Genomic DNA, 22763 nt, shown 5'->3' with positions numbered 1-22763 from the left:
GAAGAACATAACAAAAGGGTAGTAAATTTGTCCAGAGTGTATTGTTGAGTTCTTTAAAAATCTCAAACCATCTTCTCAAAGTATGAGTCACAATAAGATGTCTGGAAAAATCATTCTGCTAGCTGAAACACATTATGGCCAAATTAAGACTCAACAATCACCTCTAGAGTAGATGAAAACATTTCTAACAGCACATAAGAGTTAAATCTAACAGCATAAGAGTTAAACAATTAAATCTTTCACATTATTTTTTTTATATTTTAGAGTCAATACGGGAAAAAACAGAACTAAATGACTGGAGAAGTCCAGCACACTCTCAGAAATAAAGGTACGAGAGCTGTCACTGGGACAGTGCCTTTTCAAAAACTACATATTTGTAGCTGAAAGTTCCACATACCTCAAGGGTTCATTTTAGGTGCATTTGGGTAATATGTACCTTGAGGTACTACTGTGGACTCTTTAGGTACAAATATGTATCTTTTAAAGAGGTACTGGCCTAGTGACAGCTCTTGTACCTTTATTTCTGAAAGAGTATATACCACCAATACAAAATTACAAAGAAATGAATTAAAAAGTCAAAAGAAAAAAAAAAGAAAAAGTTCTCCAAGGAATCAATTAAAAGCATTATTAAAATAGAGAGTTTGAATTTTAAAATTACCCTATTCATTCTTTTTCATGTAAACAAAGTTTGTGATTAGTAAACTTAAATTGTTAAAACTAATTTTAAATTGTGTGATGGTTGAAATGACGTCAATGTCAATGTCAATGTCAATATCTACAATTGCGTCAAAAGTGTACTGAACCAAATTTTGTTCAACATAGGCACCTGGTTCATATTTGCCTATTTCCTAACAAAACAAAAAAAAAAACCGGTTGATAACTTTTTACAAAAGGTCATATAGCAAAAATGTGCTCAAAGGTCTGCCTATTGCAAAGGAAAGATATTTGCACAGCACAAGGCCACACAGATGAAAGGGCAAAAGAAAAACTAAAGAAATAAAGATGTATTGAATCACATCAGATCTGCAAAACTCTAAATCCCTTGACAAAAAGCGAAGAATTACTTCCAACGGGAGCATATTTAAGGCATCTTGTTTCACTTAAAATCTTCTGTGGTTAGTTACCGAGTGGTCTAACCATTCCTTATACTTGTCTACTCCTGAATAAGAGACATCCCTCTGCCAAAATCACAACAATGCAGTGCCTGTGCCCAAGCTGAGAAAGAGAGAACATGACACTGATACATGAGCTCCACAGAGACGCTACAATCTGAAGCTGATGTAAACAATAGCGGCACATTTATGTCAAGCTTTAGGACTGTATGACGATGGAGCAGTGGATTTGGGTTATATTCTTCTTGTGCAATGAGGCACATAAAGCAGTGAGCTGGTGTGATTTGGTAAGCAAAATGATTATCATGAAAATGATGCAAAGTGTCTTTCTGACTAGGTGGGAGCAGGTGGCCTTGAGAGATTTACAGAACCATTCTCATGAAACCTTTATACAGGAGTATTCTGGCACAGCCTGGTCCATTTAAAAAAAAAGAAAGTCAAAGGAAAACACAGATCCACTTACAAACTCATTCACAGCCATGAGAACACAAAGCCATTTATGTGTCTTTACAATAGTTACAAGTGGTGAATACGGTCTTGTTCATTCATTTCATATGGATTAAAAAGGGACACAAAGGAGGTCATTGGCCAATCACAAATGATCTAAAATGCACAACAATGAATCTTTTCAAAGGCTGGTAAATATGCATACAAGCCTCAGGACAAAAATTTGATGTTGGCATGAAAAACCAGGTCTGAAAGGTTAAATATTTTTACAAAAGCTTAAGTTAAAATGTTTAACTCAAAGAAGCCAAAGTCAAATTAAGTTTAAAATTTAGCTGGCCTAAATTAGCATGTTTATCATTTTATATAGGTCAATATGTGTTTTAGTATGTTTTTAGCATAAATTTTAAATAAGCATTTTGTTAAATCCAACTACATGCTAGCATATATGTTCAATTAGCAGGTTGTTGAGGTTCATGTTGCTAACATGAATTAACAAGGTAACATGTTTCTAAAATTTGGCAAGCTGCTAACGTGAATTAGCATGTTTGCAACATTATATGGCATGCTAACGTAAATTAGCATGTTTGCTAACATGTTTACAAAAAAAAATGTACATGGTAGAATGCTACTATTGTGAGATGGTTTGAAGCTAATATGTTTCAAGCAAGACGAAGCAGCACAAACAGGTATGCTAACATATTACCTTCAACAACAGTCATGTTGTGTAAAAAAATCTTCGAGTAAAGGAGGTAGAGGCTTCCCCTTTATGGCTCCTACACTCTGGAATAGCCTACCTGATAACATCCGAGGCTTAGACACATTCTCTCAGTTCAAAACTAGATTAAAGACCTATCTGTTTAGTAAAGTATACACTCAATGCATCACTTAGCAGGTTTCCATACAAGTTTCTGCATCTTGCCTATACACTATGAACAGCAGCTATGCCAATTATTCTTTTTTTTTTTGTCCATTTCCATCTGGGGATACTCATTCCGAGGTCCTCAGATTATGCGGAGTCACTGATTGGATCCAAGACCAGCGACGAGATGATCCCAAGGTTTCCATAATCCGGGACCAGGCCGTATCCTGTGCTGCTGCTGCGCTGGTGGTCATGGGGGAGTGGAGAGTATGAGACTGATTCCAGTGACACTCCATGGACAAACGATTCTTCGCTGAGGCCAGCTTCCAGTCTCCACCGCTGAGACTGCAGCTCTGCACAAGAATTTTGGCCAGCGGAGAAATTAAAATGGTCATGCCCAACTGAGTCAGGTTTTTTTCTTCAAAAAAGTTTTTTTTTCTTCACTCTCCTATCAGTGAAGTCTTTTTTCCCTCTCCGCTGTCGCGTCTGGCTTGCATGGTTCAGGATCGGTAGAGATACGCATCGATGAATTTGCTCTTCAGTGTTTGGGCTCTCAGTAATGACTTTAAACCACACTGAACTGAGCTAAACTGAACTTACCCGAACTTAAACACTAAAAACTGAACTACCCTGATCCAGTTACTATGACCATTTATGTTTAACATACTGATAGCATGGAAAAATATTGCGCTTCTTACATGCTTTACTATATGGACAACAAGTTTACATGTTGCTAATATATATTAGCAAACACCTTTCAAACGTGAATAACATACTGCAGTGATTGAATGTTACTAGCATCAACTCAATTTCCTAAAATGTTTTAGCATTATGTTTACAACTTTCTTGCCTCTTATTTAGTTAATGCGTGTTAAATTCATTCATTCATTCATTCATTAATTCATTCAATCATTCGGCTTAGTCCCTTTAATTCATTAGTGGTCGCCACAGGAGAATGAACATATGTTTTACACAGCAGATGCCCTTCCGGCTGCAACCCAGTACAGAGAAACATGCATACACACTCATTCACACATATAAACTAGATGAATTTAATAAACAAAATTAGCTGTATAGCGCATGTCTTTGGACTGTGAGGGAAACCAGAGAACCCGAAGGAAACCCACGCTAACAAGGGGAAAACATGCAAACTAAACACAGAAACACCAACTGACTCAGTCGGGACTTGAAGCGGTGACCTTCTTGCTGTGAGGCGACAGTGCTAACCACTGAGCCCCAGTGCCACCAGTGTGTTAAATTAATATATTAATGTTGCTGATATGAATTAGCATGTTGATAGCATGTTAACAAATTAACATGTTGCTAGTAGAAACTGACACTAATCGCTAACAGTAAGAGAATGTTTCTACCTTATTTTACCCCATATAACATTTTTTGGTGTACTATGGTACATAATTAAGGCACTGTACATGTATGAATACACAAGTAAAATAATTACAACAGTGCCAATTGGGATATAATCATACAGCTGCGTGAACAGACTGCTTTAAGTGCTGCCATGTGGCTAGTGATGATGACTAAGATCTATCCCATAATTTAAGAGTCATCAGGTTTCTAAAGAAGTCCATAAGGGTCAAATCAGACACCTGCTGCTCTTCATAAAACATATTCAGCATTGTGTAATGCTGTAAAATAGGTAACAGAAAACTAAGTCAAAGGTGAATCTCTGCATATGACATTATGGCCAAAAGCAAATCAGTATTTTATATCAACTAATACAGCACCCATGAAAACGTACTGATTATACATTTGATATTTGCAAAGAAGTTTGCATAAATTCGATCAACTGTTTGTTACTTTGTTGTTTTTATTAATTAGTAACAAATATTAAAATCACCTTTTAAATGAACAAGTTACTTTTAAATGGGTCTGCCACGCGACAAATTATGTAAAAATCTCATATTTTAATCGAAGCATCTGACAGATATCGGAATACAGAACAAATGCAGACATTTTTTTTTGTATTTTAAAACGAATTTCAAGAAGGGCTGCACAATATTGGAAAAAATCTGACATTAAAATATTTTATTTTACAGCAATATATATTGCAATATGCATATAATTCAGCAGCTGATTTGAATATGATGATTTGTTTTGAATTTGGAAACATTTTATTAATTCAGACAGACTGTTATAATCAAGTGTTTTACCATGCAGTGCATCTACATGAATTACGAGCAAAAATAAATAAACCGTGCTTTATGGGTTTATGGGGCATCAGTATTCAAGTACAGAAATTGTACTTGATAAATTGTACAATCAAATGTAAAATAACATGGTCACCATTGTATAAATAATCGTAAATAAAACAACATTTATTTATATCTTTCTCTTTTAATAAATAATCTAATCCTGGGATGTGACTATCGCAGATACACACATTGCGATATCGATGTTCAAATCATATATTGTTCAGCCCTAATATTAAGTCACTCTGCTAAACTACCCAAATAAAAACTGGTATTCGCATACTGTACTTGGCAACCCTCCAACAACCTTTGATAGGAGAGATAATATTTATCACATTTCTGAAAAGACAGAAATCTTCAGCCAACTTCCTCCTTCAACTTCCAGCAATGCAGTCCATGCAAGCTGTTCTTGTAAATGATGAAACTCTGCGTTAATAGGATAATAGGTTTCTAATGAATTGCAGTCGGTTTCCTTTTCCTTCAACCACCAAGACCGTGTTGGTTGACGCATCAATAAATGAACTCCAAAACAAATTTAAAAAAAAACAGATGTTTGGGCTTGAGTGGCGTTGCATGTTATGTCTTGAATGAACAGATAATAAATCCAAGGTAAGACTTTAAAAAAAGTGTCTTCTTTATTAGGCGTGTTTAGACAATGCAGAGGAGGAATCATACCTGACAAGTCTGACAAAAATACCTTCCCTATCAAGCTTAGTCATAATCCGGAAGAAAACGAAGAAATGTTTGACAACTGTTTAAAAACGGTTTAAAAACTGTTTAAGAACTGACAGTAATATCCAGTGATGCGTATTGCTTATCATTTTTCTTAACTTTCAAAGTCATTTTATGTGGATTAGTTACAGTTGATCCTGAAAAGAGGCAGTTAAACATTTTAGAGATTTTTTTACTGCTTCAGGTTTACAACTTTCCACAGCAGAGTCTGTTACCGATTACAAACTCCAAAATGAAAAATATAATCAGAAACTTTCTAGATTACTTGTTTTTAACTGCACTGGAATTGAAATCAGATCATTTATCAATTCAAATCTAATCAAATTGATTAAAAAAAATATTATGAGTATATTAAAACGTAATATAGTCTGCATTTTTGCCACCTGATTATGTAATCCGGGTACAGTTACTACTGAGAACTCCATCTTATATATTTAAGTTTAATTTTAGAGCAATGCACACAACAATAGTCTGATGAATTGACATGTTTTGATGTTGATGTTAAGATAAAAAACAAGAAAAATGAATGATTGGATGGATGGATTAATTAATTAATTAATGGTTGATTGATTAATGAATGAATTAATTAATGAATTAATTCACTAATATATATATATATATATATATATATATATATATATATATATATATATATATATATATATATATATATATATATATATATATATATATATATATATATATATATATATATATACACACACACACACACATCTTAAAGCAACACAAATCAAAACAAAAAGCAACAACTATTATAAAGACAGAAATGAACAGGCAAAAGAACAAAAAAGGAGGAGAAAAAAAGATTTATATATAAAAAAAACATTACATCAGTTTCTCCAGTTTTAGGAGAATATATTTCTAAGCCAGTGGGCACAGGCAATATGGTGATCTTGCAGACAATGACAGGGTTATACCTTTAAACTGTTATTCTTGGCATTTGACAGAACTAAAAAAAAAGGCTTCGATGCCAGCAATGTTATCAGAAAGGTTTTGTCCAAGTCTCTTTAAATTTAAAGTTCCAGAAAATTCTGAAAGCCAGGATTTAAAAAGTGGCTTTGATGCCTTTTTCCATTGACAAAGAATAACTGTCATTTTTAAAAACAGAAGATATAGGTAAATATTAATTTAAATGCAGATGATATAGGTAGGCCCACATGGAATCTGCACACACAGAAATCTGCAGAGTTTAAGCCCATCATTAAGTATATGTATTAACTATTAACATTTATTCTTTTTTTTTTATTTCAGCAACATTACTGACTAATATAAAAATGTTTATATGATTTGTTTCAAATACATTTAGTAAAGTAATATTTTCTGTCTTTTAGTAGCTATATGAGGGACCTGCTTTGTTTAAAAATCAAAGGCTTTGTTTACTGTAATCGAGTAGTTTTTTTTTTCAGGAATTGTAGTTTATTCAAAATGTGTACTTTTATTTTCCTTCAAGTACATTAAGCTGTATCTGTCCTTTTACTCCACTACTTCAACCTGCAGTCACTATATTTATTTCTTGTCTATGGTGATTGACAGAGTGGATACTTTAGCACATAGAAAATAAATCACATCAATATTGAACAACCTCAAGACATAGGCAATATATAAATGCAGCAAACTGTTTGAAAGCATTAAAAGTTTAAGGAGATGAGCCTTTAACAGCGTAATACTCACTACTAAGGAGTACTTTTTACTCAGACTTTGAGTAATATTTATAATAGATATTTTACATTATGGAACTATAATTTTTGGGCAAGTAATGGTACTTTTACACGAGTATGATTTTTCAGTACTCTTTCCACCACTGGCTATAGGTTATATTTGTGCAAGTGTTTGATTAGAGATGGGGGTCAACTCTAAACTCAAAATATACACGTTTCTATAATATTTATTAAAATGCTAAAATAAAAGTTTAACCGATAAGAACCAAAAAGAAAACAAAATTCTATTTAGTGACATACCAACTTTCCTGACACATGTCAACCCATATAAAAAAAGCACTATTCGAATTAAAAAGTTTTGTATACTATACAAGCAAAAACACTGGGTTCATTATTGAACTGTGACTAGACAACTTCCTGATTAAGCAGAACACATAATGTCTTAAAGTAAAAGTGAACGGTTCTATTTAAAGAAAGATTTTGGAGATCACAGACACTTCAGACTCTACTGTCATGCTCGGACTGAACAGATGAATGCTGAATTGCGGAGGACAGCTGCCAACCCGAAAGAGAACCTCAACTTGCTGCGCAATGAAGAGCTCTTTCCTGTGGTTAGTGTCAACTATTCTGCACTCTTCAAACGTGCGTGAAGCCACGAAGAGTTTGTTTAGTTATGTAGCAGTAAATAGTTTATAGGGCAATCATGTGAGGCAAGCCGATCAGCTTGTCCAGTTTGCTTCATTCATTTGGCACATGGCTTGGCAAACAGAGGAAAGCACGAGAGTCCAGCGCACTTTGGTCGCATGCTGCACGTCTTCAAAAACAAACTAATCTAACCCGTTTCATAAATGTTTACTGCAGAAGCCACGACTGTTTGTTCATTGGGGAAAAAGCAACGTAGTTGTGAGCGAGTTACATCCTGCAGCTTGTGTTCATAAGCATCATATCCACACCGTGCATGAGATATAACGTGGTTTAAGACAAAAAAAACGACTGTCATTTAATATTATGAACACATATCATGTGCGAATGCAGCCTTACCTTCTTTTTCTTGTCTCACAGCAGCTCAAGTTCCTCCAGAAGGAGCGTGAAGACGTACAAACCCCTGTGCGTAAAGTCGGTGAATATCGAGTGTACGCAACTAGCGTGGATGCTTAGTGAAGTAACTATGCGCCTGGCCCGAATTCGCTCATTTACATCTCCTGTCAGTATGTCTGTCGCAGCCGAATGGTGCAGATTTCCTAAATTATTACCAATGTCGCGTTCAGGTCGTCTGAGTTGGCTTGTTCTGCCTAAATCACTTCATCACACTATTTAGTATTTGGCCCGTTGCAAATGTTTTCTAGAATCAATAATCCACCCATCTGTATGCTGCCAAACTATTGGTGTGTTTTGCGAATCTGCCTTTCCCGCCCACCACTCACTTGTCATTTATATGATTGGTTGGGGATGAAATAGGCAGTGCCTTATTCGCTCTGCGTCACGTCAGTCATCAAGAGCTTTGTATAGGTACTGCTATTGGACGTTTGAGGAAACTTGGGAGTTGTAGTTTCTAGACGAGGAAAACACTACAAATGCATGATATAAATAACAGCACACGTTTTTAAGTTTACACCTCTCAAATTTAATTTTCTTTTAAATTTGTTTTTGGTTTGCAACGTGTAACATTAACCTTTTAATGTGGTTCATGTGGCAAAAATACATTTTATCTACATTTTACTTAAAATAACACATTTTATTTCGTTTTATCTAATGGTCACACTTTACAATAAGGTTCATTAGTTAATGTTAATTAATGCATTTACTAAGGTGAACAAACAATGAACAATACATCTACTACTGTATTTATTCATGTTAGTTAACGTTAGTTAATGAAAATACAGTAGTTCATTGTTAGTTCATGTTAACTCATGGTGCGTTAACTAATGTTAACAAGCACGGACTTGGATGTTAATAATGCATTAGTAAATGTTTAATTATGATTAATAAATGCTGTACATGTGTTGTTCATGATTAGTTCATGTTAGTAAATGCATTAACTAAGGAACCTTATTGTAAAGTGTTACCTATCTAATCATATAGAGCAAAATTTATATTATGACGTTAAGTACTTTTTGAGCTTAATTGAATGCTTTTAAGCAATTATTTTTGGTCTCTTTTCAAAGTTAAGTTAAAATTAAATAATTGTAAGTTCATAGAAATGTAATACTTTTATATTTAATTCTTTTTCCCACAATATGTACTCAAAACTGTTCTCTAAAATTTTAAAAATCCTAATTAAATGTCTTGTATGAGTTTCCCAAAAAAATGAGCACAGTACCAAATGTTTGTACAAGAATAAACTGATTTCTGATTAGTTTCCAACATGGTCGTACTGAATTGCAATGAAGTGTGTGAAGTTCATTTAAAAGAATTGCAAATAATCCAAGTGGTGAATCCTTTCTTTTCATGCCATTCAGAAATTCAAAAAACTGAATGTAGATTTGTGTAAACAAATGACAATAAACACAATAGATTTGCATTAAAAGCACTTTTCTGTCTCTCTTACACTATTGTTTAATAAGCCCATGCAGGTTTACAGTTATATAGGCAACAGTGTTATGAACAAAAAGAGGTAATTTAGAAACAGAGGTCCAAGACGTTTATTTAGCAAGAAAACCAGAGTTCTGCAATGGAATGCATAACATTTCATTTTTTAACTATATTACCGTATGGGCAGAGGAAGAGAGAGGAAAAAAAAGAACCAGACAGTAAACTTCTCAGAAAAAAAGAACATATAAAGGTAATAAAAAACAACAACAGCAGAATAAATTAAAACTGGGGCAGAAGATGCAATACTACCACCATAATGTATGTGATTCTACCATCAAGCGCTGTTTGTTTAACCTTGGTTTATACAGTTACAAAAAAAGAAGAAAAGAAATTGGATTTCATTCAAAGCGCCTGCATTTGCAGGTTTCATGGCAGACAGTCTATCTGGAGCCACTGTGCATGGAGCACGACTACAAGACCAATGGAAGAGGAGAACATGCCGCTGTTTCCATGATAAATTATTCTGAAAAGATCATACGACGCAGGTGCTTTTGATGAATACAAATATATCGACCAGCCTGCAGGAAGAATCAGCACACAGCTTTAAATGTAATAGTTTTCCTCAGAAAGAAATGGTCCACTGACTAGGACACCAAGTGCAGCATCAAAAATGTAAGACTGTATAGTAAAGTGAAAACTATTCTACATCTTCAGTACAAACTCCACACCAATAGAGCTCAAACCAAACGTTAAACCTCTCGACACCAGTCTAGAACAAATTGGTGGCATTTGCTTTGGGGTAGAAAAATTAGTAAGAATGGAAAGGAGGTCAAAGACTTTCCACCACTTATCTCAAAGAATACAAATAGGGGCAAAAGAAGCAATTGTTAACTGAAATAACTGGTCCCCAATTAACCATTTTTGGATTATTAAATGCAGGTTTGTATAATTTAATTCCTTCATTTTTAAATATTAGTTATGCAGTCCCTAATGAACAAGCCCTATACCAAAACGTAAACTGAACTGCGTGGCTCCACTTTAAATCCAACTGCAAGCACTCGCTCAGACACACAGATTTACACTTACAAAAACAATCACACTATGACATGGAAGTTTGAGCCATTTTGTTATATAAAGCCCCTGATTATCCATGAATGGTTATTCACCATACAGTTCTAAGACCACTGAGCAGAGGTTGCATGAGAAACATGCAGTTAAAGGAGAACTAGCAAGTTAGAAAAAGAGGCAAGCTGGGAAGAAAAAAAAAACACACACACGCGCACACACAGAAACATGCCAAACATAAATAAAGCATGCATTGCTCTTGTCCATATAGTATGTCACAATCTTTAAAATATAGATACATGTGTTACACTGTTGTTGTCATCACCATCATATATGCAAGATTTAAACTTGGTTGTGCATGTAAATATTTTTTCTTCCAAAGAAAACCAGATAATGCGGAGGATGAAGATGACAGGAGATTGTGTTCGAAAACAAGCAGAGCAGAGGACTGATCAAACTAAGGGAAGGATTGAAGAGAGCAAAACTAAATGGAGAGGAGTAAAAGACTGGGTTGTGAATGCTTGTTGAAGGTTGACAGTGAGAGTGCTGCCCACTGTTTGGTCTGTTGTGCTCCTTTTGGTTTCCAGTTTTACTTTGCTGTCATCATCTGGACAAACTCTGTGGAGACAAAAGAGAAAATAAAGAGAAGTAAACATGCAAATCTATATAAACCACTTCCACAAGCTTTTCTATTATTATTTTTTTAACAATATGACCTTTATATTGTTTTAGACTAGAGGTTTTATATCTTAATACTATACAGACCTACTTATATTATAAACGGTCCTAACAATATATTAGCTACACTTTCTACTTCATTTACTGAAATGAAAAGGTTTTAAACTGAATTTAGATTGCAAAAGTTCTTTATTTTTATATATATATATATATATATATATATATATATATATATATATATATATATATATATATATATATATATATATATATATATATAGGTTTAATTTAATTACTGCCAATTTAATCTGTTAAAAATAACTTGAGAAATAAATTTTCATACTTTATGCTTTCCAAGAGTTCCTCATCAATATAAAGAGGGAATTTATACTGTAAAAATGTATTACAAATCTTATAAATATATGGAAGAAAAAATAAAGTTGCACTACATGGTTCTTTATATAGTAATGTATTTATTAATTTCCTCATGTATTTACTTCTTCTAAATAGGTGTGTGTCCAAGAGAGGCATAAATATAATATTAATTTTATGTGATTTGTAACTTTATATTTTATTCTAATTAAGCTTAAGCTTTTGAAAATTAGTATTTAAATCATGTTACACTTTACCATTTTTATTATTTTTTTCCATTTTAACCATCTCTTTTTCCATCTTGTGTTATTTAAATTAAATTAGTTATATGCTTTTTTCCAAACACCAATTATAAAACCACAAGCTTGCCATTTAATAAGATTTTGTGTGTTTGCACATTAACAACATTAACGTGAAAATACCTTCATAGTTAACCTGGCCGTCACCATCAATATCTGCCTCCCGGATCATCTCATCCACTTCCTCATCTGTAAGCTTCTCCCCCAGATTTGTCATGACATGACGCAACTCTGCAGCACTGATATAACCGTTTCCATCCTGTATAACAACAGTCACTGAATCAGATAAAGTTCATTCAAAAGCAAGTTCCTACAATAACAGGCATTTAAAGGCAACAACATTTTCTCTACCTTATCAAAAACTCTGAATGCTTCTCTGATCTCTTCCTCACTATCTGTGTCCTTCATCTTCCTGGCCATCATAGTAAGGAACTCTGGGAAATCAATTGTTCCATTGCCTGAGGAAGAAGTAGAAAGATGACAGATTTAGAAACACTCCACAACATGATTATGGCATTATATATGGAAGAGCTTCCTCACCATCAGCATCAACTTCGTTGATCATATCCTGAAGCTCTGCTTCTGTCGGATTCTGGCCCAAAGACCGCATGACAGTCCCTAATTCTTTAGTTGTGATGGTGCCATCACCGTCTTTATCAAATAAGGAAAAGGCCTCCTTGAATTCTAGAAAGTAAATAGATGCATATGTAAATGGTTAATTTTATACCACAATTATCTGCATGTCATATTTCTAATCTAAAGGAAAAGTTTAATAAATAATCTTACAGTTCACTCATACTAGAGACGTCCTAGGTGTATATGTCTTTTTTTCTTTCAGGTAAACAGTCAGTTATATTAAATGATTTGCAGTCTCTTCCTAACTTTGTAATAGGGCACTGAGTTTTTGAAGATTTAGAGTTTTTCCATCATAAAAGTTTTTCCACATATCTCTAGTGGGCTAACGAATAGCTACTAAAGCAAAGTGATGGACATTTGTAAGAAAAACATTCATATCCAAAACTATTAGCACAGGTTTGACATAACTGCTATATATTTGATTATGGGTCCTAAGTTTCAGTGGCAGAAAATGTGAACTGATGGCTTTCTTTGAAGGAAGATGTGAAAATCAGTTATAAACTGTAGATTTACACAAATATCAGTCTTAAAATGGATTTTCCAATATGTGTTGGAAGCATGTATCGAAGTTGCTGGATGCCAGAGATAAAAGACCTAAATATGGATATTTGTCTCATGGATTACTTTTATGATTGCGTATGCATTTTTGGAGATTCAAGATCTCAGGCACTGTTTGCTGCCATCAAACTTACTCCGAGTATTACTTAACCTGTTAACTGTTACCACTAATTATGAACATAGATGTGAAAATGCGCTACACCATGCAACATAGACCCAAATAGAAAAACGTAATTTTAAAAAAAGAAAGAATAAGTCACAAATGCAATTGTACGATAAAAATACTGTACTAAAAATTAAGTAAAATAAGTGTTTTACAAAATGTTTGAAATGTAAAATTGCTATTAAATTAAGGCCAAACACCTATCTAAGTTTCATTAAATTGTAAAACAATTTTGAAATGTAAAACTTGGCAGTTTGTGATGAGGGTGGAGTTCAGTAAAAGGTTTAAAGTACTATTTATATGCTATGGCAAGGTCTTATTAAAAATGGTCTTCCCAAGATAAACACTAAAATGTAAAGCTTTGAATGTAGAGTGAATCAATATTTGATCAAGTCAAACAGAATATTTTTTCTATTTGCTGTCAATAGAACCCACCAGTGAACGTATGACATTAATATAACTTCGTTTGTCTAAAATAAGAAAAGTAAATACACCTGTGATGGGGAGTAAATTCTTTGATATTGTTCTTTCTATGAACCATTCAATTATTCTCCTTACCAGCAATCTGCTCCTCTGTTAGCTGATCAGCCTACAAGGAAGAACACAAAAGGCAATAATTAATTATAGATTATAATAAAGATTGTTTCAAGTCATCCTGAAGCTCTACTTCCTATATTGCGTGAACTGAACGTGTCCAACACCTGATAGCGCGTTTTACAAGTTTGATGATGTCATTCGTCACTACAACGCCCAACTCATGGCTCTGTGAATTAGCAAAACGCCGCTGTCACGGCAGACTACACTGCTGCATTTGACTAAAATAGCATACGCGCTGTTTTAAATGCATTTGAATATGGCTTATACGATAGTTAGAGGGCAACTGAATAAATTAGTTTACATCCGATCTCAAATTATAAACAAATATTAGGGAAAAAGCTGAGCCATTTTGCACAAGAATGTTCATGGTCCTGTCTAAGGTAAATGAGGCCGAGTTGTACATCCATCAACGATGTTTTTCGAGCCGTTGCCTGCCGACGCCGACATGAGGCGAGCTAGCAACAGGGAATCAATCAAGGATGTGCTAGTAAAACGCATTTCACGCTGTAAACACATGGCACAATTTTGAGACAATATGAAGTGCTGCAAAATATTTACGTTGCATTGTGAAGTGTGAAAACTGCGTGTAATCCGTTTTTAAGTGACGTTTGCCCTGGAGCTCGCGCGCTCTTTCAACAGAATGACGGCTAGCTCCCGAGGAGCTAAGCTAACGCTAGTCCATTCACACCTATCACCTCGCCATTACACCCAGTCATTTTTGTATAGCTACGTTTTACTTTGGCTATTAGGATAAAGCAATGAAGCCGTGCTTACCATTGTATTTTAGTGTGGACTACGTTGCTCGTTACGTAGAGAAAATAAACGAAAATCCAAGCGTTGCTTCCCACCCGTGCGATTGTCAAGCACTATCTTCTGCTGCTGTGCGCCCAAATTTCAATATCACTCCGCCTTGGCTCTTCGGTCCAAAGTGGGACGTCGCACTCCTTGACAACAAAGCTGTTGCTATGGTATCCCTACACCACGGAGATAAAATGTTTGAACTCCAAATCAAAAAAATTAAAGCGTTTTATTTTCTTTTAATGAATCAATATAGTGTTATCATCGGTTTTTAGCATTATCCTTCCTAAATGCTATAGCAAACAACGGCGGCTTTCGCTTGAGCGTATGTTCCGAGAGTTTATATATAGAAGTGTGATGGCGTTCGTCAGCTGACCTAGGAAATGTCTTTTGATTGGTTATCAGCCACCTGCAATGCGTCAGGGAGTCCTCGAAGAGAGCAGCTCTTAAAGGAACAGACGCGGAAAACTGAGTTGTGCATATTGTGCTGCAGTTGCCTGAGACACTTGTTATAATAATTACGGCACTTTAAGTCAATGCCTTTATTTTGGACATATTATTATTTATAAAAGTAAAAAAAACGCACAAACTTAGATTGTAAGCAACCACTGTGTGTTACCTGAAAATGTAGGCTTGGTCAGGTTTGTGGTCCCCCATGAGTAACTGACCCAGAAAAGTTTGTGAGAAGGTAAGAGGACATGAGGAAAGAGCTCATTTATCTGTGTGATTTTGAGTATGTAACTATTTCCGTTTAGATCTAAACAGTACACATAATATCAGTCATATCAGACTTTTTTGTTCAGATGATTAAGTCTCAGAGATCTCGTATAACTTACATATGAGACAGTTTCCCTCATCACTCTTGAGCCGATCTCTGTAGGGGTTCATAAATCCGTAATGCATTAAAATAGCCAGGTGAGACTGAGCTCTCCATATGCATAATGAATAGCTCTAAATAAAGAAGTCATTAGTAGAGACACCTGATATCATGCTATGCTGGAGACAATGAGAGCTGCTCCATTTTATGGTGGCAGATTTTAATAATTCAACCACGTCTCTGTTACATCTCATTATGCTGGCAACACTTATGAAAATAAATGAGGGAACCCCACCTGAAAGAATACAATGACACAACAAACAAAGATGAACTGCTTAACTTAATTTATTGTCCACGGCTTTCATTTTCATGCGTCTTTTTTCAATTACATTGAAGAAGAAACAGTTATTTTAAAGTTGGTGTAGGACACTGTTTAAAACTAAAAAACACACATTAAAAAAAGGTCTAAATAAAAAAAATGTATTTTCTTTCCACGGAATGTATCTATAGTAACAACAAATGTAAAACTACCAGCTTCAGAGTTCAGTTTAGTAGTCATGTTCAGTTTAGGCTGTGCATGTGTCACTTGTAACAGTACAATCTGATGCTCTAAGCCAGTGTTGTAGAACTAAAAACAGGATAAATACTGTAACAGAACAGCCAAATCAAATACTTTTGCATGTAACAATCAATGACCTCACACTAGCTACGAGTTTACAAGGCATCTTTAAGATGTGTATGGAAACTTCAGCATTATACCTTCTCCTGGGTTCACCTCTAGCTGTGCAAGATTAAGCTCTTTATTGACTTCTGTTTCACCAGATGTACTAAACACTACTGTAGCGCTTTCAGGAATGTCAGCATGCTTCAGCTGAAGACTGACAGTCTCATTTGAGTGCCAGTTGAGTGCAATAAGGTAGCGTTCATTCTGGTCCCAGCTTCGCACGTAGGCCATGGCGAAGTCTGAAATGAACAAAGGCAAGTATTCTCCATGCTGCAGAGAGCGCTCCTTCATTCTTTTAACACTCACGCTCTTAAAGAATGAATGGTAAGTGCTCATTTCCTTCTGCTTCTCCTGTAAAGCAAAACATGATAAATAAATCTACTGGGGACAACACTGATTGACATGACGTTGGAGATTCAGCAATATGTGCAGATTTCTTACCTCATCATTGAATTTCCACAACATGGTTGGGTATTTGTTGACCTAAATGGAAAAAGAACACATCATTTTAGGATCTGTTCTTGGAAAACACCTGGATCTGTGAACATTTTGATTAGATAAAACCTTCAGTGCACTTACCTCATCTTCCAGTCCAATCTCATCGCCATAATTAAACACTGGTGTGCCTGGCAGGGTGAGCAACATAAGCTGACTCAGTTTGACTTTAGCGAAACCCACAACTGAAGCCAGATGTCCTGCAATTCGTCCACCGATGTTCCAAGCCAGTCGGGTCTGATTGTAAGTGGAATACAGGCTTTCAACAGCTTGGGCAACTTCCCGGACAGATTTAGACCTCAGAGCACCAGAGAGGAGCAAGTCCACACCAGTTTTGTTCAACGTTGCAGATATTTCTTCAGGAGAAGACTGATCTGTGACGCCAATTAAGACTCTGAAAGGAAAAAAAACAATTGAGTTATTTAAAAGGTTTATGAAATGAGGAATCTAAATTATTTAATTAGTTGGTTTTCAGAACTCTAAACTTTCTCATTAGTTTAAAAAAGAGCTTTTATTGAAACCAGTTTGGCAAAACATGCTGTGGAATGTGCTATTACATGACATAATAGCGTAGCTAAACTTCTTCTCTCCAGAAGATCATTGCCTGCTTCTGTATTAGTGCCTGTTTAGCCTTTTGTTTTATTATTATGTGTTTTGTTTACCAAAAAGGTTTAATTCGAGACAGGATTTTCAGAAAGACTTAAAGGCTAACCCTAACTTTAGTACCTAATCTTAAAAGGAAAGCATTTTAAAGTTTTATATATGCAGACGGTTAACCAATCACATCAGTGGGCATTTACTTCTGATTATAAAATCTTCCTTCACACCAAGTTTTCTGATAAGAAGTGTCAAAACAGCAACAAAAATACCCCATTAAGTTTACACTATGTGTTTCTGATGTATAAAAAAAATTAAAAACTCGACCTCTGAGAACTACATAAAACAAAAAGGCAGTTCTTGACTACTTTGACAGAAGTACTGAACGCCAGATGGAGCTAGTTAGCTGGAAACACAATTCCAAATCTGCTGATTTCCCTGTGGTCTGTAAAATTTGCAACCAACCACAAGGGGTCTCTTATCCTACAAGCAGTGTGTGTCTATATTCATTATTATTAATAATAATCACTTTTTTGTTTTTCCTTCTGCGTCCGTCTGGTTATGAATGAGGGCTACGACATCACTCCAAAAAGTCGGGGCAGCAGCTGCAACCTTCTCAACACCATAGAAGAGGAATCCATCTACACCTTGTTTTAGCCAAAATATCAGAGCAGGCTGTAAAGACAAGCATCATAGTTATTATTCGAGAAAAAAAGATACACAAATTAAGTTTAATAATGGGCAGAGAATCATCCCAGTAAAGGTCATACCTCAACTTTCTGCACAGTGTTGACAGCATCGGAAAACCAGGGATCTTTTCCTTTATAGTTAGGGGTCAAGTCCAAAATAACGGAGATGCCTACAGAAAGGGTAAACAAACATTAAAACATTAAAAGTAGCATAATAAAAAATACAATTATTCACAAGCTAATATTGTATAATATTAAATGTATGAAATATAAATATATTGTTATGAATGTATAATACAGAAACAGTTATTACTATTAAGAACACACACACACACACACACACACACACAAACACACAAATACACACACACACATTATTTTTCACCTCTCTTGTGTGCAGCCGTAATGACTTCTTTAAACTGTGCCAGAACACCGTCGTCTTCAGAAATCTTAATCAAATTCAGTTCGTTCGGCTTGTCTTCACTGGACACGTGAATCGGGCCAATGATCAGACCCTTCACCTTCAAATCATCCAAAGCCTGGACCTTTCCAGCCAAATCTAAAGTGAATTAGTCAGAGTGAAAAATCAATACACCACTTTGCAAAATAGACTAAATGCAATATATAGTTTAAAGATCCCATATTAATGTTGATGCTAACTCATTTGTACCCTGATATTATTTATTAAAAGATATTAAAAAAAGTTCTGCCTCACTTGCTTTTAAAATGACCAAAATATAGTTCACAGTGATTCACTCTATGAGCTGAGCAAACAGGATGGTGTCTAAGTGGATGGAGGAAACTAGATTTGTCGATTCAGCAGCATAAGGTCAGAGCAATTATGCGTTTGAACATGTTGAATCATCTTTAATTCCTGAATTGACCATCCCTGCAATCCATTACTACTCCTAATTTCCACAAAACCTTTTTTGGTTGATTAGATGTTGGCTTACTGAGTCACTGGTCTTTACCTTTTATGTCTGAAGAGTTTGTAAAGGCGCCAACATCTCCAATCTGGTACAGCGGTCCTTTGTTCCACCAGTTCATCTCAGGCAGGGGCTTGCATCGAGGAGCTTGAATAATGATGGCAATAGCACCAGCCAGCATGCCAAGCCAACCAAGCCAGAAAAGAATCAGTAGTGCCCAACGAACTCGAACCCACCTATTTAAAAATACACCAAAGCGATTAAAACAACTGTGTTCCTGCAAACTGCGAGATCCTCACCTCAATGTAACTGAAAGAAAATGAGGTATAAGCACACATGAGTTACCCACCCTGGTGTTCCGGCGACCTTCATGAGCTCTTCTTTGGATAGACCAGTGAATTTGGACTCCTCATCTGGAATCTTCACTTTCACAATGCCATTCTTTTCGGTTACAGGTGAAATGGCATAATTGTTTCCAGCATCTCCTTCTGTCATGGGCTGCTTCTCCTGCTCCACCTCATTAAGCTCCACATCTTTCATATCCACTTCAGTGTCGTTGCTCATTTTGTCTGATTATGACCTGGAAATGGATTAAACTAGATTAAATTAGCAGCAGTCACCACATCATTGTCGTCACGGCACGGCACGGCACCCGAAATGCAGGTTGAGGAAAAAGACGTTTGACGTCATGGCTGACAGGCAAGACACGCTGAAAGTTGCATCACCTAAAATCGTTCACGCGGAGATGTTTTAAAAATGTATTGTAATTCTACTTAAACAACAAACAACGCAACCACACTAAGGGGTTTTTTTCAACTAGGGGGGAAATGGCCTCTGGTTGAAAAACTGGTTAATCCAGGTTAAGCCTATACGTTAGTGACATACAGTAGCAACCAAATGCCGGGTGTCAGACTCAGATCAGCAGACCCAACGTTATCCTCGATGAATCTATTTAAATAGTAATATATAAAACAAAAATATCCCCTAATACAGTTTGGTGCCCATTAATTACACATCACACAATATATCTGTGTAAAACTGCGTTTTATAAAAAAGTCTTTACTGATGTACGTTACACGTTAGCGCGACATTTTGTAAACCGGATTGGTCCAGTTCTGTTTGCGTCTGACTCACTTGACACCATTTAACACCGATGAACAGAATAATGACGAGTTAAATCAGGACACATAACATTATCAATGTAATAACGTTAGTGCTTTTAAATGTGAATAATCCAAAAGTATGCCCTGTGACAGCAAATGTCAAATCTAGGAACTAACGTAACGTAAAAATATGTAAGACAAAACCAACCTTACCAACTGCGTTTGGATGAAGAAATCTTTGTTCAAATGACCTGTGGATAATAATAAATATCCTTCTGCTGTTTATTGGTATCGTTTCTGTATTCCGAGTGATGCTCCAGTTTTTATACGGCAAAGGAGCGAGTAAGCCGCATGCTTAAGTATCTCCACCCACATTTAAGGGGGAGCGGATTTTCAAACTGGTGAAAGCCTACTGCGGCATTTACACTCTTGAACAAATCATTTCTAAAACAGTTTCGTCGCATCATCACAATTGCGTCGCAGACATATTTACACTGCATTTCTTTGATATATATTCTGATATACATTTCAGTCAGTCAGTCAAATCCTATACTCATACTAAAGAACTGACTCAAAAGAAGAGTTCGGCCACGAAACTGAATCAGTTATGTGTTATTTTTCTGTGTTAATATATTTTTTGCCACAAAATGGGGTGTAATTCAATTAGGAATTAAATCAACAATGTTCAGCTTATTCATTTTATGAGGAAACTTTGACCTGAAATCAATGCATGCAATGTTTTTGTGTCATGTCATTAAGAGAACCACCTTAAAAGAGGCTGTCGTTTCTGTCTAATTCTTTCTCCTCCCTGTTGTTTTTGTGACTGTACAAGACCTCCACAAACAAGTTTGGGGGCTTGGGGGTGTTGGATTTCTTTCTCAGAAAGATTTTAGAAACGGCAAAACACATGTTCACTTTAAACAGGAATCTCAATGTACAGTTCATTGAGTTCCTCAGTGCTCTGAGATGTTTTTAAAACCCACCACTCATACTATAATATTTTTAAAGCTTATCCAAGCTGTATTTATAATTATATGTAAAGATTGTATTGTTAATGAATATACAATTCCAAAAATTGGCAAAAAATATAAATTTCATCCAAATAAATTTGAATTATTTGACAAAACATTTGGTCAACCTTTGCCCTAATTATGTGCTATGGTAATGTAAGCAGCTAAGCCTTATTAAACACAGCTTCTGGCTCTATTGTGTGAATTACGGTAAACACTTTAAAAACACATGAAATACCAAAACACAGATATAAAAAACTAGTTACGAAATGTGCAACTCAATAATTATCAATTATTTTTAACTAACTCCTATTGAGGCTATTTGCTTGTCTCTGACACAACAGAGTACATATTATTTAATGTCAATTTAGTACAATACAGGCCTTTGCCTCAGAAAAAAAAAACAACCAAAACATACAGCGGACTGTACATCCACGTGCTTCTTTGTCAAGAAATATGATACAGCATTGCTTGAACCTCCACGTGAGGAGAGCATCCTGATAGTTTCATAAATATAGAAGAATGCTAAACATTTGAACTTTGTCAAACAAACATTTCTAAAAGTGATTTGCATATCTTATTAGTTTCACATCATATGTGTAATTGTAAAAACTGTATGCTTATGTCAAGACATAAGTTAAAGCATGAAGCTCCTCCTTCAGCCTCAGACATCATGTACACATTAGAGCACATTGTGTCCGTGGTGAAGCACGTGGTTCAGGCTAGTGCAGACCGGTTTCTGAGCAGGAACAAACAGCAGTCTTTCCTTTTTCCCTGCTATACTTCATCAAGAGTACATAATCTCATCACATGTGTTAATGAAATCAGAGAAAATGTGAGAATGGTGAAAACCTGAAAACAAATGAGCATTCATACTAATTTGTGCTGTGCTTGATCATCTTCAGAATCAATAAAGCATTATAAACGGGAACGTAAACTAATCAGCCTTACACAAAAGAATCTTTTAATACAGCAGAACTCAGTGTGGCTGGTTTGTCTCACTGTGAGCGCTTTTAGTAACCTTGTAACCTTTTTGAAATAGCAAGGCACGTTTTCAGTTTGTGTCAGCATGTTGAGTCCATAGACAGTCTCAGAGCCTCATTCCTTTTCAGGCCATTCAGTGTCACACCACCAGTTCTTGGACTGAAGCCTGGAAGAGAGAGTTAGTCACGGCTTCATGATCCTAAATAAATGCCCTTCATAATCATTATTAGGTGTTAACTTCAAAATCTGTAATTTTTTCAAATGATGGTTTGCTACTTGGGAGGCACGTTGGGTGAGGCCTATTATCAGTGTTGAAAACTGTATTTGTATTAATCAAGGATACAAATTTGATCAAACATGAGTTAAAAAGGATTTTACTTCAGATAAGTGCTGTTAGTGTCTTGAAAAATGCATCAAGGTTTCCATAAGACTATGGAGGATAATAAGAAGCAGATGAAAATGTTTTGAATAATAATCATCATCAAAAATTGAGCACCAAAAAAGCAAAACAATCATAAAAGAGCAGCAAGTCATATTATTATAATGATTTCTGAAGGATCATGTAACACTAAGGACATTATATTATGCTAAAGATTCAGTTTTATTGGCACAAGAATAAATGACTTTTTAAAATATAAGACCTGTTAACATGGAAAATAGTTTTAAACAATATTAAGTTAT

The 22763-nt window shown here is 35.3% G+C and overlaps 3 protein-coding genes across 4 annotated transcripts in view; all 3 read right to left on the bottom strand.

Moving 5' to 3' along the window:
* The window catches only part of pcxa (pyruvate carboxylase a), a 230229-nt gene extending 221843 nt beyond the window's left edge, over positions 1 to 8386 (bottom strand). Inside the window, 1 exon segment of the mRNA NM_001328356.1 lies at positions 8081 to 8386. The gene's annotated coding sequence lies outside the window, so the exon portion shown is untranslated.
* A 1271-nt stretch (positions 8387 to 9657) lies between these two features.
* Positions 9658 to 14793, bottom strand: calm3b (calmodulin 3b (phosphorylase kinase, delta)). The gene is given in 6 exon segments (NM_199570.1): positions 9658 to 11254; positions 12109 to 12244; positions 12337 to 12443; positions 12526 to 12669; positions 13901 to 13931; positions 14714 to 14793. Coding segments are annotated over 6 exon segments (450 nt in total). The 5' UTR covers positions 14717 to 14793; the 3' UTR covers positions 9658 to 11225.
* A 1088-nt stretch (positions 14794 to 15881) lies between these two features.
* Positions 15882 to 20399, bottom strand: slc3a2b (solute carrier family 3 member 2b). 2 transcript variants are annotated; one of them, XM_005161337.5, is made up of 9 exons: positions 20297 to 20387; positions 19335 to 19565; positions 19031 to 19221; positions 18445 to 18618; positions 18141 to 18229; positions 17900 to 18045; positions 16858 to 17167; positions 16720 to 16761; positions 15882 to 16629 (listed from the first exon to the last, which is right to left on the bottom strand). In XM_005161337.5, exons 2-9 carry the CDS (start codon positions 19547 to 19549, stop codon positions 16282 to 16284), a joined length of 1515 nt encoding a protein of 504 aa, XP_005161394.2. In that variant the 5' UTR covers positions 19550 to 19565; positions 20297 to 20387; the 3' UTR covers positions 15882 to 16281.
* Between the last annotated feature and the right edge of the window lie 2364 nt (positions 20400 to 22763).

Source organism: Danio rerio, chromosome 21 (genome assembly GCF_049306965.1).
Source record: "Danio rerio strain Tuebingen ecotype United States chromosome 21, GRCz12tu, whole genome shotgun sequence".
NCBI lineage: Eukaryota > Metazoa > Chordata > Actinopteri > Cypriniformes > Danionidae > Danio > Danio rerio.
The sequence above is the reverse complement of the archived record's forward strand: the minus strand, read 5'-3'. Positions and strand labels throughout refer to the sequence as shown.